This window comes from Trichomycterus rosablanca, chromosome 21 (genome assembly GCF_030014385.1).
Source record: "Trichomycterus rosablanca isolate fTriRos1 chromosome 21, fTriRos1.hap1, whole genome shotgun sequence".
Taxonomy (NCBI): Eukaryota; Metazoa; Chordata; class Actinopteri; order Siluriformes; family Trichomycteridae; genus Trichomycterus; species Trichomycterus rosablanca.
This window is the reverse complement of record NC_086008.1, coordinates 22,793,336-22,809,840: the sequence shown is the minus strand read 5'-3', so window position 1 is coordinate 22,809,840 and position 16,505 is coordinate 22,793,336. Positions and strand designations below refer to the sequence as shown.

At 40.2% G+C, this 16,505-nt stretch overlaps 1 protein-coding gene across 2 annotated transcripts; it reads right to left on the bottom strand.

Moving 5' to 3' along the window:
* Positions 1-6,599: 6,599 nt before the first annotated feature.
* On the bottom strand, positions 6,600-16,474 carry LOC134335391 (uncharacterized). Of its 2 annotated transcripts, XM_063017914.1 has the most exons (7): positions 16,275-16,474; positions 12,498-12,609; positions 11,180-11,230; positions 10,005-10,304; positions 9,629-9,913; positions 8,361-8,408; positions 6,600-7,835 (listed from the first exon to the last, which is right to left on the bottom strand). In XM_063017914.1, the coding sequence occupies exons 3-7, from the start codon at positions 11,226-11,228 to the stop codon at positions 7,615-7,617; spliced, it is 903 nt and encodes a 300-aa protein (XP_062873984.1). In that variant the 5' UTR covers positions 11,229-11,230; positions 12,498-12,609; positions 16,275-16,474; the 3' UTR covers positions 6,600-7,614. The 2 variants fall into 2 exon arrangements, with proteins under 2 accessions (XP_062873984.1, XP_062873983.1); XM_063017913.1 differs by lacking the exon at positions 12,498-12,609.
* Positions 16,475-16,505: the final 31 nt, after the last annotated feature.

The following is a 16,505-nucleotide window of genomic DNA, read 5'->3' as shown; positions in this document are numbered from 1 at the left end:
CTGGTATGCTAGATGATTTGCTAAGGCTTAAATAAATGTAATAAAGAAAATAAATATTTACACTCTTAACAATAATATAAAACACTGAAGATTAAAAAGAATCTGTGCTGGAGGACATGATGAGAAATGCATGATATGAAAATGTGGAAAATGTTTCAACAGAAACTGGGAATGATATCAGAATGGCTCTAATGGTTCTAGTCTTTAGTTCTTACTGTGAAACGTCAGGGGCCCTGCTCAGGGGTCCAACAGTGATGTGACCTGTGTGATAAATAATCCAGCATTATACACTGAGTAAGCTCTGTCCTCTCAGTCTTCCTATCATGTCACTTTCTGTCTCAGAACTTCCACACATTCATCATTCAGTGGCTGTACTAGGCAGTGGAAGCTTCTGATTTTCATCACCATTCATCTGGACTAAACTCCAGCTAAATGTTGCCTGAGATCATGTTTCCAAACACAACTTTGTCAGCTTTCTTATTTTTCATATTCCCATATATAATTATGGTTACACGGTTACTCTTCTTCTTCTTCTTATTATTATTCACTAAAACAGATGAGTTATCTTGCTGACTTTGTATAACTGCTATTTATTTCCCGTTTGCCTCATACATTCTATAAGCAATAATGAGAACTTTAAGGATTTGTTGCAGAGCTTTAATAAGTGAACATGATTATCGGTGGATCAGAACAGACATGAATTAAACTGTAATATGAGCGTTTACAAGCGTTAGTGTTGAGCTGCAGGCTGCAATTATCTCTTATCGCCACTAGATGTCACTCTTGTCTGATGTCGGATTTTATTGCTCCATAACGTCAAAAAAAGCTTCACCAGAACTCCATCCGCCCAGCAGCACGGGTCTGTCATAAACACTTAAACAATAAACCAGGCAGAAAACCTTCTACATCAACCAAACACCAGTATCAAGGTTCTTTTATTTAGGAACAGCTTAAATATTTGACAGACCCGACAGCACACAGACGGTTAACCAGTATTTACCAACATTTACCCAAGAGAACAACTGTGGTTAAGAAGTGTTACAGCTCTGTTGCTTTACTGTGCTAAAGAATATGCTAAAGCTTAAATAATTAAACAAATAAATATTTTATAGATATAATATTTATATTTTATATCAGTGCAGCTTAGGAATGCTCAAAATGTAACCACTGAACTACCACCGCTTTCTTCAACTGACATTAATAAAGCCTCATAGCTTTCAGGAATTAGTGACCGCTGTTGGTCAGCGTGCTCATCTGAGTTTGTAGCTTCTTGTATCTGGTTGACTTCATTTCCTGCAGAGTTCCTCTTGAGCTTCTGATTTTGTCTCCACAGATGAACTATCCCTCCCACCAGCAGCAGCACCAGCAGAACCAGCAACCCCACCACCAGTCCAAATACCCACACTGGTACACCGACCTGGATGTATGTTTTATTCTCTATAGCACAAACACATGTATAAACATTAATTCATTATGTAGATAACAAGTATTCACACCTTTTTCTGGTTGCCTGTTATTGTGTATTTATCACATTAAATTACTAAATTATTTATTATTATCTAATAAATCTCTCCCTCCTCATCAGGCTGACATCTAACATGATTTTAATATTATATAGAACATATCATGTCTGTTGTAATATTTGATTTATAACTCTGGATGAACCAATCACTGATCAGGTTATTAATAATAAATAGCTTGTAATAAATATGTACCTTTATCTGCAGGCTTGGTTTCAATGTCAGTGATGTTCTCTAAAAACAACAAAACTTATTAGTAGCTTAACATGATCTTTGTACTATTGTTAATAAATAACATTATTATGTTCATACACAATATTTGATGAACGACATCAGCTAAACCAATCACTGATCAGGATGTTTAATAATGTACCTGTGACTGTGATGTAGGTAGCTATAAGCTCGTCATTATCAAGGTCATGTAAGGTGTAAACCCCACTGTCAGAGATTCAGGATCAGACCTGACATGAACGAAGCTCGATTCTGATATGAAGGTTCATAGTGAACTTTACGTCCCTCCACCGTGCAGAGTTTAGTGGAGCTCAAACTGGGGTCACCAGTCCTGCTGAAATTCACCTGCACTCTCTCAGGAACTGGAACATCTATGAAGAGGAATCCTCCAGGTTTAATCTTCTTTCTGATCTCCACAGCTGGGAGGAAAAACACAAACTAATGAATGTAATCAGTGTAGACGTGTATGAGTGTGTGTTTAATCTTTCTGAAGTGAACATGAATGTGAGGAAACACTAGAAAAGTATCAACAACAGTCATACACACCATCCGCAACAACAGAATTACAATAACACTACACACTGGACACTCAGTACTCTAAATAGAGCGGCTAGTACACTCGTCTTCTACCACAGAGACCCCAAAGCAGGTGCTTTGAAAAACAAACAGAAAACCCTGTAAATAATCTCATTACTGCTGCTTAACCAAAGCCAGAAGATTTAAAATCATCAACAATGAGCTAAATCCAGCACCAGAAATGTGCTGAACATTTTTACATATGTGGTACCACCAGAGTTCTGAGTTTATACATGAAATCTTTATCTATTACATTTTATGCACTCGTTGGGTTTTATTTGTGTTTTAAAACGCTCTAAACCAGCAGAAAGAATCAACATGAGTGAATAAGATTTAAAATATCTTACCCTCAATACGTAGATTAACATCACAGACGTCTTTATGATCACAGGAGCAGGTGTAGCGTCCCCTCTTACTGTAATCAGATGCAGTGATGGTGAGATTCAGGTTCCCCTTCAGGTACCCATCATGAGATATTTCATATCCACGTTTTGATTCACATGACGTCTGATCACACCGAGCCAGAATTTCTTCTGGTTTACGGAACGCCTTCCATGTAACCAAACCAGAACATTTATAATCACAGGGTAGAACAGCAGCATCGTTCAGTCTGGTGATGACGGGAGTAACAGCAGATACCCCACCAGGAACTGCAAAACAAAAACCACAACAACAACATGTACAGATTTATAGCATTTAGCAAAGATTTTTATCCACTCTGACTTATAACTGTTACTTAATACATGTTTTTTTGCATTTAAAGGTTAAGGGCCTTACAGGGGCCCAACAGTGTCAGTGGTGGAGGCTGAACCAGCAACATTCTGATCACTGGTCCAGAAGCTTCATCAGAGAAGATTTATCTGATAAATGTATTGATAAAAAAATCCATCTTACCCAAAATCCCCATCATCAGTGCAGTCAGGAAGAACTGGCAGAAGTGATGATTTCCCATGAACACAAAGATCTTAGTCTGATACACCGATAAATAAAAATAATGGATGGTAACAACCTGTTGAGGAGTTGCAGAGCTAAAGAAGATTAAAAAATATTCGTTTAGTCTGACTAATCAATAATAATAATAAAAAATCAATAATATCAACAATAACAACAACGATAATGATAACAATAATAATAAAAACAACAATAATAATAATGATAATAATACTGATGTTAATAATAATAATAATAGAAAATAAAAATAATGATAATAATAATAAAAATTGAAAATAATGATAATAATAATAACAATAACAGAAAATAAAAATAATGACAATAGTAATAAAAATAATGATATTAATAATAATAATAGAAAATAAAAATAATGATAATAATAATAGTAATAATAATAAATTCTACAAAATAAATAATAATAATAATAATAATAATAATAATTATTATTATTATTATTATAATTATTATTATTATTATAAGAAATAACACTGGAAGTGATAATAACTTCATGCCTACAGCTCACTTACCAGTAATGTGGTCCGAGCAGGTTTATATAGAGCAGGTAAGTGGTGGAGGAGGAGTTAAAGCTTGAAGCTCCTCCCTCAGCGTGAGCAAGTTAAAATCGCAAAAAAGAGTCGCGGAGAATCCGGAGGCTGTTCTGTAAGTCTAAGTCCAACAGGTGTGTAGCGATAGAGCGCGAGCAGCGCTGCAGTCCCAACAGGTGTGTAGTGTCCAATCGGCAGCTGATGTCCAATAGGTGAGCAGGTGAGCGCGAACGGCGATGGCGTCCAACCGGTGTAGTCGAGTGCTGTGCTGTTGTCCAATCAGTGAGCAGCGTTTGCATCCAATAGGTGTGTAATGAAAAATACACGCGGGTTCAGGTATTTATACAGTACGGGGGGGGGGCTTATTATGAAAAAGAGCTGCTGAGTGTTAATGCATGTAAATGAGCAGTGCTAGGGGGCGTAGCTAAACTTCTCCACCGATCCTGTCGCCGCCACGACAGGTGTGTACAGAGCGCGAGCTGCTACAGGTGTATAACGGAGCGCGAGCTGCAGTGTTCCACACAGGTCCGGGATGCTGCTATTGGTTCTCTGTTACTGCACACCTGATCTACACCGGGGCTGCTGGAGTGGAGAATCTAAAACACTTAACGTGGAAAAGCTGGAGGATGAATCTACTAAAACAATGACCGGGTACCAAACTTCCCTCAGTGATACTGCTAATAGGTTCTCTGTAGTACTGGTGCTGGTGCATCTGTGTAAGGTGAGTTTGGTGGGTAGAAGGTGGAAGCTGGGTAATAATACTGTGGTTATCAGCAGTAGAGAGAAGTGATGAGCAGTAAGAACTGAGAGGAGTTTGGTGCCCGGTCGTTGTTTTAGTACAATCATCCGCGTCCAGCTGTTTCACATCAAGTGTTTATAATCCTACCTGTGTGGAACACTGCAGCTCGCGCTTTGTACCATACCTGTCAAGTTTTGGATTTAAAAATAAGGGAAATTTTCCGCCGCGCGCTTCGAGCCGTCCCACCAGCCCAACCGAGGTTCAGTATCCCTTACATTTTAAGACAGGTTTACAAGAAATCTAAAATAACCACCTGTGAACCACTTACAAACTGCAATTAGATGATCAGAATCTGATAGGCCTACCTTTGTTGACACTGAAATGCTGTGGACATTCCTACATATGTAATATAATAATAATACAGCCTAAATGAAAACACAGTTACAAACCTTACAGAATGCATAACTCTGCCCCATCCTGCTCCTCTTTAGAAAGGTAAATTCGATGTCCCATTTAGATATTTACATGCAGTCTTTACTTTTTTGGCAGGAATGCCCTCTCTCTCCTTGCATCCATCCATCTCTCCCTGTTCCAGGTTTGTTCCCGCTGTCCGCACTAACCTCGTGAGAACTGCCACTTGCAGGAATGTTTTTTAAATTACAATTGTAGTATTGTGTAAAGGAAACATAAAAATACTTACCTGTAATGGGGAGCTGAACCTGTGGGAGGCCCTGTTACCTTTTGTTATTGTTGTGGTGCGGTTAAAGGAGGGTCAGAAGAAAGTTACCGTTCTGAGAGTTTGCACATGACTTTATTGCTTATCTGAGATTTGTTGGTTAATAATAAAGACACTTAAATATATTATATTTGGATGTGATGATTGAAGATACCACAATAAAATAATACGGGAAATTTACGGGAAAATACTAATACGGGAAGACGGCGGGAAAGAGGGGTAAAATACGGTAGTTTCCCGGCCAAAACGGGAGACTTGACAGGTATGCTCTGTACACACCTGTAGCAGCTCGCGCTCTGTATACACCTGTCGGTGGAGAAGAACAGTGACGCCACCTAGGACTGAACACCTGTAACTATTCGCGCTCTCACCTGTCGTGGCTGCTACAAAATCGGTCGACAGGTTTGGCGACGCCACCTAGCACTGCTCACCTGTAACTGCTCGTCTACATACATTTGCTCTTACACAGAGCGAACAGAAGAGACTCCGCATTCTCCGCGACTCCCTGTTTCGAGTTAATCTCGACTCCGGCTATCGCGCTGAGGGAGGAGCTTAACGTTTTTGCATAACAAGCTCCTCCCCCTCCCCCTTACCTGCTCTATACAAACACCTGAACCTGCCCTGAGCTGCACACAGCGGCCTGCAGGTTAAAGAGCTCAGACTGGATATTACACCGGGGACACCGACCGGACATCAGCGCTGCTGCTCCATCACCTCACACCGACCGGACATCAGGTTACTGCTCCTGCTCTATAATGTACCCGTCCGGGACTCAAACACATAACCACCACACAGCGCTGTATCTGAGTTGTGGATTACTTGGCCTCAGCACTTTACCTGATTTATCTTTAGATTTGGAACCTTCCGGAAATGTATTTTAATTGAGCAAGTTTGTTAGATAGTGAAAAAAATAAACGAATAAATAAACAAATGAATTCATTTCTGCCTTCTAACATCAATTACACATTAGAAATGTAAAAAAAAAAAACTGCAGTCAACGTGGTGACTATATATTTTTTAATTTGCTGGGTTCCACCTGGATTTTTCCAAACCTGCTGTTAAACCTGAGTTCAGCTGATCTGCCATTAGCAGCCAGTACAGTAAGATTGCTATTGGATGCGAAATCCCAGTAAAACACCCTCACAATCTGGAGTACAGCAAACACCAGCAACCGTGCATCTAGTTCAAACTACTAAAAGTGGAGAGCCTCGCTCACTTTGGAGGCTTAAAATGGTGAAATTCTGAGCTTCCAACTCCCGTTTATATACTTAGCGTTCTCTCAGACCCAATAAAAATAAAACTGAGCTGAAACAATTTATTTAAAATACATTTAATACTTAATTATACATTTACAGTACAATGATGTTCATTGTCCGTGTATCCCAACGTTTGGAAGTTGCGCTCAGGGCTCAAGGTCAGCCATTGGGGCGCTGGAACTGAGAGGGTTAAGGGCCTTGCTAAAAAACACATTTAATCCCCAGATCCCCTATACTCTACTAATATGGTAATACAACTAAAAAAGAAACTATATATAAACTACATACACAACTGCCATCCGGACCGGAGCCATGAATTCTTACATATAAACTTTAATGAAATTATGATTTCTGATTCTTTACTCTGTATCTGCACACCTACTGCAATGGGATCGTTTCAGACGGAACACTTTCTTCCTTATCCATGCTGGATTTACTTCCTGTACATACTGGATAATGTTTGGCTCATTAGGTCACATAACTGCAGCATTTTCTCCCTTTTTCTCTTAGTTTAGTCATAGCCAGTTCCTCTTCCTCTGCTAGAGACCCCGATGGTGTATGAGGTGGGTATATTCTCCTGACACGCCCTCCACCGACCCCTTCTTAGCCCCCCATACTTTGTGGATCAGTGTGAGGATGCCCCTAACAGTGCAGATTTATACCAGAATTAACCTCCATTCAGTCTTGAAACCTTCACACAGGTCGATGTTTTCTGTTAGGGGGCTATCGGGTACACTTCGTTCTCTTCTTCAGGTACCATAATGTTACTCATAATGTTCCAAAAAACTTATTCTGATCAAGAACAATGTTAAAAAGGTCACCGCTCATAGTCTTGTTAACAATTCACATTCTTGACAGTATTCATTAATATTTTATAAAATATTGGTGTTAGCAAATTTATAAAATGTGTGTGTATATATACACTCCACTGTACGTGGATATAACATGATATAGGATATTCAGAGTGTAAATGATATCATGGAAGCCCCTGAGACAAAAGTAAAAAAAAAACCCTGAACCAGCATAAACCACGTCACTCCAACGAGGAGCAGCCACCTGATTATGGGGGAGTTTTTATTGTTAGTTGATTTTCTTCATGAGGAGGACTCTGAGCTGTGCTGTGATAACTTCCTCTACATTTAGCTTTGTTCCAGAGAGAGCAGCACAAGCGTAGAATCCTCGGCACAACTAAAAACCCCAGCAAGATGCCGAGTATCAGGCCTGCAGTAAATCCAACACCTAGTGCCTCGTACTGAAGCATCCAGCTCCTGCACCCTTCACCTGTACAGATAGAAATACAGAAATCTATTTTAAACTCATGTTTAGAGCTCAGCAGTTGGAATATTTACTTAATAAAGAGATGAGCATCTAGGACCAAATTAATGCTAAAATAAAAATCCACTATCAAGTGCCATGGGCAAGTATTTGCCCTGATCCGATTTTTGTGGATCAGATCATCATATAAAATATAAATAATAATAGGAGAACATGAGGAAACACAAACCATGTTTTTAAATCATAATTTTCTTGAAACAGGGTTATGCAACAGCAGCAAGGGAATGTAAAGGGCATAGCATGATCCATATAATGGCGTTCGGCTTCTTTACCCCATTCACTAACTTCACACATGTCAGAAGAGGCATTAGTTTCTGAGAATATTGTGTAAGCAGCAGGAGTCACCAGAGTACACAAGAAAAATAAATATGTTCCCAATGGGAAGGTGCAACAGGCCTCTGTTCACCGTGAAGGGGTTTCAGCATATTAAGGACATGTGACTAAAATAAAGAGTTTCTAATAAATACATACATGGTTTTGGAGGCGCGGTGCTGTTGACATCTGTGTTGTTCTGTGTCTCTGTAATGGTAAAAACAGACAAAATAAATATTCGAACACCATAAAAATAGAAACCATAAATACAAACACTCATATGAAGGGACACCTTAGAAGCTATCGCCCCAGTCAGCTCATCAGCCACATTGTTAGGTACATCCTTCTTGTACGTACATGTATCGGTCATGAGCTACACCCACGTAGAAATTGTTGCTCTTTTGTAACTCATCATCAATAAAAAGGGACCCCAAAGGACCACAAGCAACCAGATGATGTTTTGGTGGTGGACCATTCTTAGCACTGCAATTGCACGAACATGGTAATGACATTGTAATGGGTGCTGCACTAGTATGAATGCATCAGGTACAGCAGTGTTGTTGGGATTTGGAATCGCACACCTCGGCATCAATGCTGGGAGTTGAACTACCACTCCAACCAAAAACAGGGTATGTTTTCCAAACAAAGTGGCCTGGATGTTTAACCAGGATTTAAAAATCCTAACAAGAATAAAGACTTGCAGGTTGTGATGTAACATATAAGACTGCTTTGCCACCCGGGCACCTCTATACAAGTTATTTTCACTTGTTTTCACTTGTTACTGTAATAAGAATCTTTTTTTTTTTTTCATGTTTATATCCCCGCTTTATTCTGGTCAGGGTCACAGATGGTCCAGTTTCCCCAGAATCACTGGGCACAATGCATTAACTTACCCCAGACTGAATGCCAATTGGTAGCAGGGCAGGGATCATAATGAATGATTTACCGTATTTTCCGCACTATAAGGCGCACCGGATTATAAGGCGCAGTCTCAATTACGGGGTCTATTTCTGTACTTAACCCATACATAAGGCGCACCGTATTATAAGGCGCATGCTAAAACATACGGTCTACAAAAAAAAGGTAACGGAAGCAAAGGAGGCGTGGCGGAGGTAAGCGTACGTACTGTACGTATTACGTAATGTTCTCTGATTGGTTTAATCGCTGCCAGCGTACGTAGTGTACGTATTACGTCCCTGTGTCAGCGGGAAATGGTCCGATAGTAAATCAAGCGGAGCGCTTACCAAAGTCAACAACAACATTTTTACAGATTTTGGAACTCAGTGCACACATAAGGCGCACCGGATTATCAGGCGCACGGCAGATTTTTGAGAAAATTTAAGGCTTTTAGGTGCGCCTTATAGTGCGGAAAATACGGTAGTTCTATTACAACATTTACAAAACAAACACACCTAGCCTGGACCCACCTATGACTGTGAGATTATAGGTCGCTATGGTCTCATCGTTAACCGTGTCTCGTATGGTGTACAGACCACTGTTGGAGTCTGTTAGATCTTTCAGTACCAGGGTGGACGATAACTGGTTCTCATATTTAGGATGACTCTGAATCTTCCGCTCACTGATCTCGTACAGAGTAACAGAGCTCTGACTGGCATCATCAATTCTTTTAAAAGTCACTGTCACCGACTCTGGTATGGGCACATCCATGATAAAGGATCCTCCACGCTCAATCTGCAGGGTGTGTGCAACAGCTGACGAGGAAAATAAACACACACAGCTTGGAATCATGTTTATTCTACACAGCATCCTAAATAACTGCTGATAATAAAGAAGGACACTTACGTTTAATGCGAAGATTCACGTTACAGATGTTTTGGTCATTACACATACACCTGTACAAGGTCCTCTTACTGTAATCCGATTCAGTGATGGTAAGAGAGAGATTCCCCTTCAGGTACTCATCATGAGACATTTTATATCCACGTTCTGAATGACATGATGTCTGATTACACCAAGCTACAGTACGTTTTTTATGGATCATGATCCACTTGACTAATCCAGAACATTCTTTGTTGCAGGATAGAACCGCAGACTCCTTCAGATTGCTTATTGTAAAATCAAAATCCAACACAGATGGAAGAACTACAATAGAAACACAACAGAAAAAATAGAATGAACTTCATTGGCTTAAATTTACAACTTCTGGTAAACTGCTTGTAAAACCACAATATTTAGCATTCACATTATAAAAAATCTATCATTTTAACTAAAATTAGCAAAAGCACTACAGTATGTGTTCATATTGCACTATCCATTCAAACAGAAGGCAAAATGTCTTACAGAGTCACCAAAGATTTCAACATCTACATATTTTATATCGATCAGTGGGGGTGAGTAGAAACTGCATCTGATGTTTTTTGTTTCATCAGATGCACCCATTTGTGTCTGTTGGATGCCACGTCAGGTCGGTAACACTGCTGAAATTATTATTGTGAGCTTAAAAATTGCAGGGGTGATCAATTGATTTGTTTTATACAGTTGCAATAGTAAACTGTTTTGGATAAATGTCACAAATGTAAAGCATATTAACATAGTTTTATGCTGACATTTTTAGCAAGTTATATGAGCTAACAGGCTAACTAATAAGGGTTAAGGTACTGGACTAGTAAGCAGAGGGTTGCTGGTTCAAACCCCAACACTACCAGGTTCCTACTGTTGGGCCCTTGAACAAGGCCCTTAACCCTAAGTTTCTTAGACTGTATAATGTAAGTCGCTTTACAAAAAAGTGTCTGCTGAAAATGTAAACTAATACAATGTGCAAACATCTTACTATAGCATTAGGCGGTCCATTGTTGACACAGAAATCAGATTTTAATCTGGCTAATTGAAGATGTGTTAGACTTGTTCATTGTAAATACATGTGATTAAAGTAACGTCAGGACACAATCCAGATCCAAAGAAAGAAAGAGGAAACAGTATCAGTATCAGTACATGACCACAGCTGAAAACAAACTCACAGATCAGGAGTATCCAGAACAGAACAGTCAGACCCTTGTAGATATCCATGTCTGTAGAACATGAGAACAAAAAATAAAAAAAGATAAGAGTTTAGTGACATCAGATTGTGTTGTTATTTCTGATTGGTGTATACAGTCCTGCTCACATTTTTAACATTACCACTGATGTAAAGAACTAGTTAGTAATTATTGGGATTTTTGCTGTGTGTGCAGTTTTATTTTGGAAGAATTATTTGCACTCGGTCACCCTTTATTTGTTCCTTTTTAAGCCCAGCACCCCTCAGAATTATGCCCTTAGCATCTAAATCAAAACAAAATCTTTTTTATCTATATTTTTTTAATTCTACCATTCTTTAAACTTATGAGTTATTTATTATTCATATTAACTTAACAAAGAACACATCTTTGCGCATTCCCGCCTGGAGATACTAAAATGATGAGCGCAAGACATGACAGCAAGGCGAGCAAAGCGTCTATCTGTATCCATGGTGACGGCAGCTTCCTTCTTCCGCTCGAAAGCAAAGAGGGCGTCCCAAAGTTGACTCCAGAATTTAGATCCTCCCCTTAATCAGAAGCTCCCTTCACAGCACAGAGTGTGACTTCATATGGAGGGTCACTCTGTAGTGGAGTGTTAGTGAGGAGGGAACCGTTTGGGAAAGGCCGCCAGTGTGTGTTTCTGCTTTAGAACATGAGCGCCATGAAAGAATCAGATTTAACATTAAACAAGTTTATTTCTCTGAGCTTATATTACTAGCACTGCCCATTTTCTGTATCTAGCTCGGTTACGGCTCTCTCTTTCTCTCCGCGATACTAAAAGTGTTTTTGGATGTACATTTCGACAATAAACAGCATTGAGATGTTAAGATGCCTCAGTAGTGACGATATAGACCACTGAATTCGTGTCGTCATTTTGTAGTCCACGCCATATTGTTATGCCCATATTTGGTAACCCGGGTCTAAGAGAAATGTTGTCCTTCTCGGGAGCGCGCACAGGATGACGTAGCGTCTATGTAGCGAGAGAGAGCACCCGAACTTTTCCAACACACACACTCAAACTCAAAAGAAGCTTTATTGGCAGGACAAATAAGGACATTCGTATTGCCAAAGCAAGTTACAGAGAAATAATAACAACAATAAGAAAGAACAAAAATATACAGAACAGTTACATGTGCAAAAAATATAGAATAGAATAAAATATTAATAAAAACAGTGCAAAATACCAAATAAAAATTTTAATATTTACAATAATGAGGTAGTAAAACAATCAGTGTGTGCGTGTGTGTGTGTGTATGAGACATGGTCACCCACTGTCCCTCACCTGGTGGCAGGTGTGAGTATAGAGTGCTGCTAGTGTGCAGCTGTACCTCGTCAGGGTGTTTCTTAATTTAGGGTCGGATACTGTGCTCAGATAATCTGCTGCACTGTAGTGTCTGTTTAGGGTCAAATAACAAATAACAACAAATAATAAATAACTGCATTTTACTCTGAGTTTTAGTTTCAGTTTCCCAATAATTCAGATATTTAGTTCTGAGTTTGTGTGTAATTTGGTTTATTCTAATTGGGTTTGCAGATTTCTCCTGTTCCTGAGTCTTTATTGTGTTAGTGACACACACTTAATGTAACACACACACTGGGTGTGTTGGAGAAGCTAGCTCTCTCTCTCTACATAGGCAGCATTTTACCTCATCCTGTGCTGCGCTCCCGAGAAGGAGGCTGTTCCAAATCCTAGATGCCCTAATATCCTCACTACTGAGGCATCTTAATATTTCTGGCTCAAGAACGAGGGAGCATCCGACGCTGCCTTAGTGATCAAGGCAATCCCAGCATTCATGGCTGACGGGGTGGAGAAACGAATGGAGTTATTTTCAAACGTAAATAAAATATAACTGATTTTTAACTTGTATATACGGAGCCCCTTAGGGGTCACTAAGGAAAAAAAATATGTGAAGACAAAATCCGTACCCTCGGTTTAGTAATCCGTACCCTCGGTTTAGTAAACCGTACCCTCGGTTTAGTAATCCGTACCCTCGGTTTAGTCATCCGTACCCTCGGTTTAGTAAACCGTACCCTCGGTTTAGTAATCCGTACGCACGGTTTAGTAATCCGTACCCTCGGTTTAGTAATCCGTACCCTCGGTTTAGTAATCCGTACCCTCGGTTTAGTAATCCGTACCCTCGGTTTAGTAATCCGTACCCTCGGTTTAGTAATCCGTACCCTCGGTTTAGTAAACCGTACGCTCGGTTTAGTAATCCGTACCCTCGGTTTAGTAATCCGTACCCTCGGTTTAGTAATCCGTACCCTCGGTTTAGTAATCCGTACACTCGGTTTAGTAATCCGTACCCTCGGTTTAGTAATCCGTACCCTCGGTTTAGTAAACCGTACGCTCGGTTTAGTAATCCGTACCCTCGGTTTAGTAATCCGTACCCTCGGTTTAGTAATCCGTACCCTCGGTTTAGTAATCCGTACCCTCGGTTTAGTAATCCGTACCCTCGGTTTAGTAATCCGTACGCACGGTTTAGTAATCCGTACCCTCGGTTTAGTAATCCGTACCCTCGGTTTAGTAATCCGTACCCTCGGTTTAGTAATCCGTACCCTCGGTTTAGTAATCCGTACGCACGGATTGTCTGCGCTACAAGTTTTATTGTGCGCCCACACCCCGTTTTACGGTAATACAGTTGCGAAGCATTGAAGAGAATAAAGCATCTTTTTACAGCTGGGGTGATGGGATAGCAAACTTATTAAAAAGTCAAATCAAAATCTTATCAAATGCCACCCCACAATCATAAATAACACGAGTACTCATCTTGTGATTTGAGAGTATTTTACCTTAGGAATTTTGAATAATAGGATTGCAAACTAACGTAAAGTGAAATGTACAGTATAAATGTCTGAGACTCATAAAGTCAGTAAGTAGAAGTATTCTTTAAGAGTCTGATGGGGTGATTTGATAATAATTTGATTTGCATTTTACTTTACGTTGGTTTGCAATCCTATTATTCTAAATTCCTAGGGTAAAATAGTCTCAAAATCCCAAAATAAGTACTAGTGTTATTTATTTATTTATTGTTTATTTATTGTTATTGATTTGACTTTTTAATAAGTTTGCTATCCCATCACCCCAGCTGTAAAAAGATGCTTTATTCTCTTTAATGCTTCGCAACTGTATTACCGTAAAACGGGGTGTGGGCGCACAGTAAAACTTGTAGCGCAGACAATCCGTGCGTACGGTTTACTAAACCGAGGGTACGGATTACTAAACCGAGGGTACGGATTACTAAACCGAGGGTACGGTTTACTAAACCGAGGGTACGGATTACTAAACCGAGGGTACGGATTACTAAACCGAGGGTACGGTTTACTAAACCGAGGGTACGGATTACTAAACCGAGGGTACGGATTACTAAACCGAGGGTACGGATTACTAAACCGAGGGTACGGATTACTAAACCGAGGGTACGGATTACTAAACCGAGGGTACGGTTTACTAAACCGAGGGTACGGATTACTAAACCGAGCGTACGGATTACTAAACCGAGGGTACGGATTACTAAACCGAGGGTACGGTTTACTAAACCGAGGGTACGGATTACTAAACCGAGGGTACGGATTACTAAACCGAGGGTACGGATTACTAAACCGAGGGTACGGATTACTAAACCGAGCGTACGGATTACTAAACCGAACGTACGGATTACTAAACCGAGGGTACGGATTACTAAACCGAGGGTACGGATTACTAAACCGAGGGTACGGATTACTAAACCGAGGGTACGGATTACTAAACCGAGCGTACGGATTACTAAACCGAGGGTACGGATTACTAAACCGAGGGTACGGATTACTAAACCGAGCGTACGGATTACTAAACCGAGGGTACGGATTACTAAACCGAGGGTACGGATTACTAAACCGAGCGTACGGATTACTAAACCGAGCGTACGGATTACTAAACCGAACGTACGGATTACTAAACCGAGGGTACGGATTACTAAACCGAGCGTACGGATTACTAAACCGAACGTACGGATTACTAAACCGAGGGTACGGATTACTAAACCGAGGGTACGGATTACTAAACCGAGCGTACGGATTACTAAACCGAACGTACGGATTACTAAACCGAGGGTACGGATTACTAAACCGAGCGTACGGATTACTAAACCGAGCGTACGGATTACTAAACCGAACGTACGGATTACTAAACCGAGGGTACGGATTACTAAACCGAGCGTACGGATTACTAAACCGAACGTACGGATTACTAAACCGAGGGTACGGATTACTAAACCGAGGGTACGGATTACTAAACCGAGCGTACGGATTACTAAACCGAGCGTACGGATTACTAAACCGAGGGTACGGATTACTAAACCGAACGTACGGATTACTAAACCGAGGGTACGGATTACTAAACCGAGCGTACGGATTACTAAACCGAACGTACGGATTACTAAACCGAACGTACGGATTACTAAACCGAGGGTACGGATTACTAAACCGAGGGTACGGATTACTAAACCGACCGTACGGATTACTAAACCGAGGGTACGGATTACGCTCTTCATATATATTTTTTTCCTTAGTGACCCCTAAGGGGCTCCGTATGTATAAACTTGTACCGAGTGTTTTTATTTGCAAGTTCGGGCTTGTCAGGAAATGTAACCGTTATCGGTACATGAAGGGAGATGTTATTGACGTTAGCGTGCTGTGCTACCTCAGTTTATTGGTTTTAATGGCGAGATGCTAAATGCTAAACGCGAAATGTTAAACCCGATGGAATCGCTGTCTAAGTAGTGCGTTCGAATAACCTGCCTTATAAGTCACTAACTTATTAGAATCCTCTCTACTGAGGCAGCTGCCTATGTAGACAGTAAGACAACAAGGCAGCTCACTAGGTTTTCGAACACACCCTTAATGTACCAAATATAGCGGAGACAAAGTAAAACTGAAGTACTGATCCGATTCTAATCCAACGATACTACGATATTTGGATCGATAAGCTCAGCCCTAACGCACACACACTTATTCAGTTATTGTTGTAAAAGTACACGTGTGAGTGAATAAACTTGTTACTTTATGTGAGATTAAAAATTACCTCTGAACAGAAACTTTGGAACTCTTCAGTTGGAGTTTTCTGGAGTCGTCACACACAAACTTCATTTATTTCAGTTCTAGACACACTTTTACTGTATCTGTTTAAAAAAAAAAATTCAAAATAACCGAGCGGATTAATTTAACTGCAAAAAAATAAAACAAAGTAACAAAGTGAAGCGGATTTGAGACCTCACCGCCTCCTGCTGCTGCTGCTCTGATTTTGCTGCTGCGC

Excerpts from the sequence above, each read along its gene's own strand:
- LOC134335391 (XM_063017914.1), bottom strand. The coding sequence starts at position 11,228 with ATGGATATCTACAAGGGTCTGACTGTTCTGTTCTGGATACTCCTGATC. Across the intron at positions 10,305-11,179 it reads GTTCTGGATACTCCTGATCT|TTCTTCCATCTGTGTTGGAT; the intron begins GTGAGTTTGTTT and ends TTTCTATTGTAG. Across the intron at positions 8,409-9,628 it reads CTATAATCTCACAGTCATAG|AGACACAGAACAACACAGAT; the intron begins GTGGGTCCAGGC and ends TTACCATTACAG.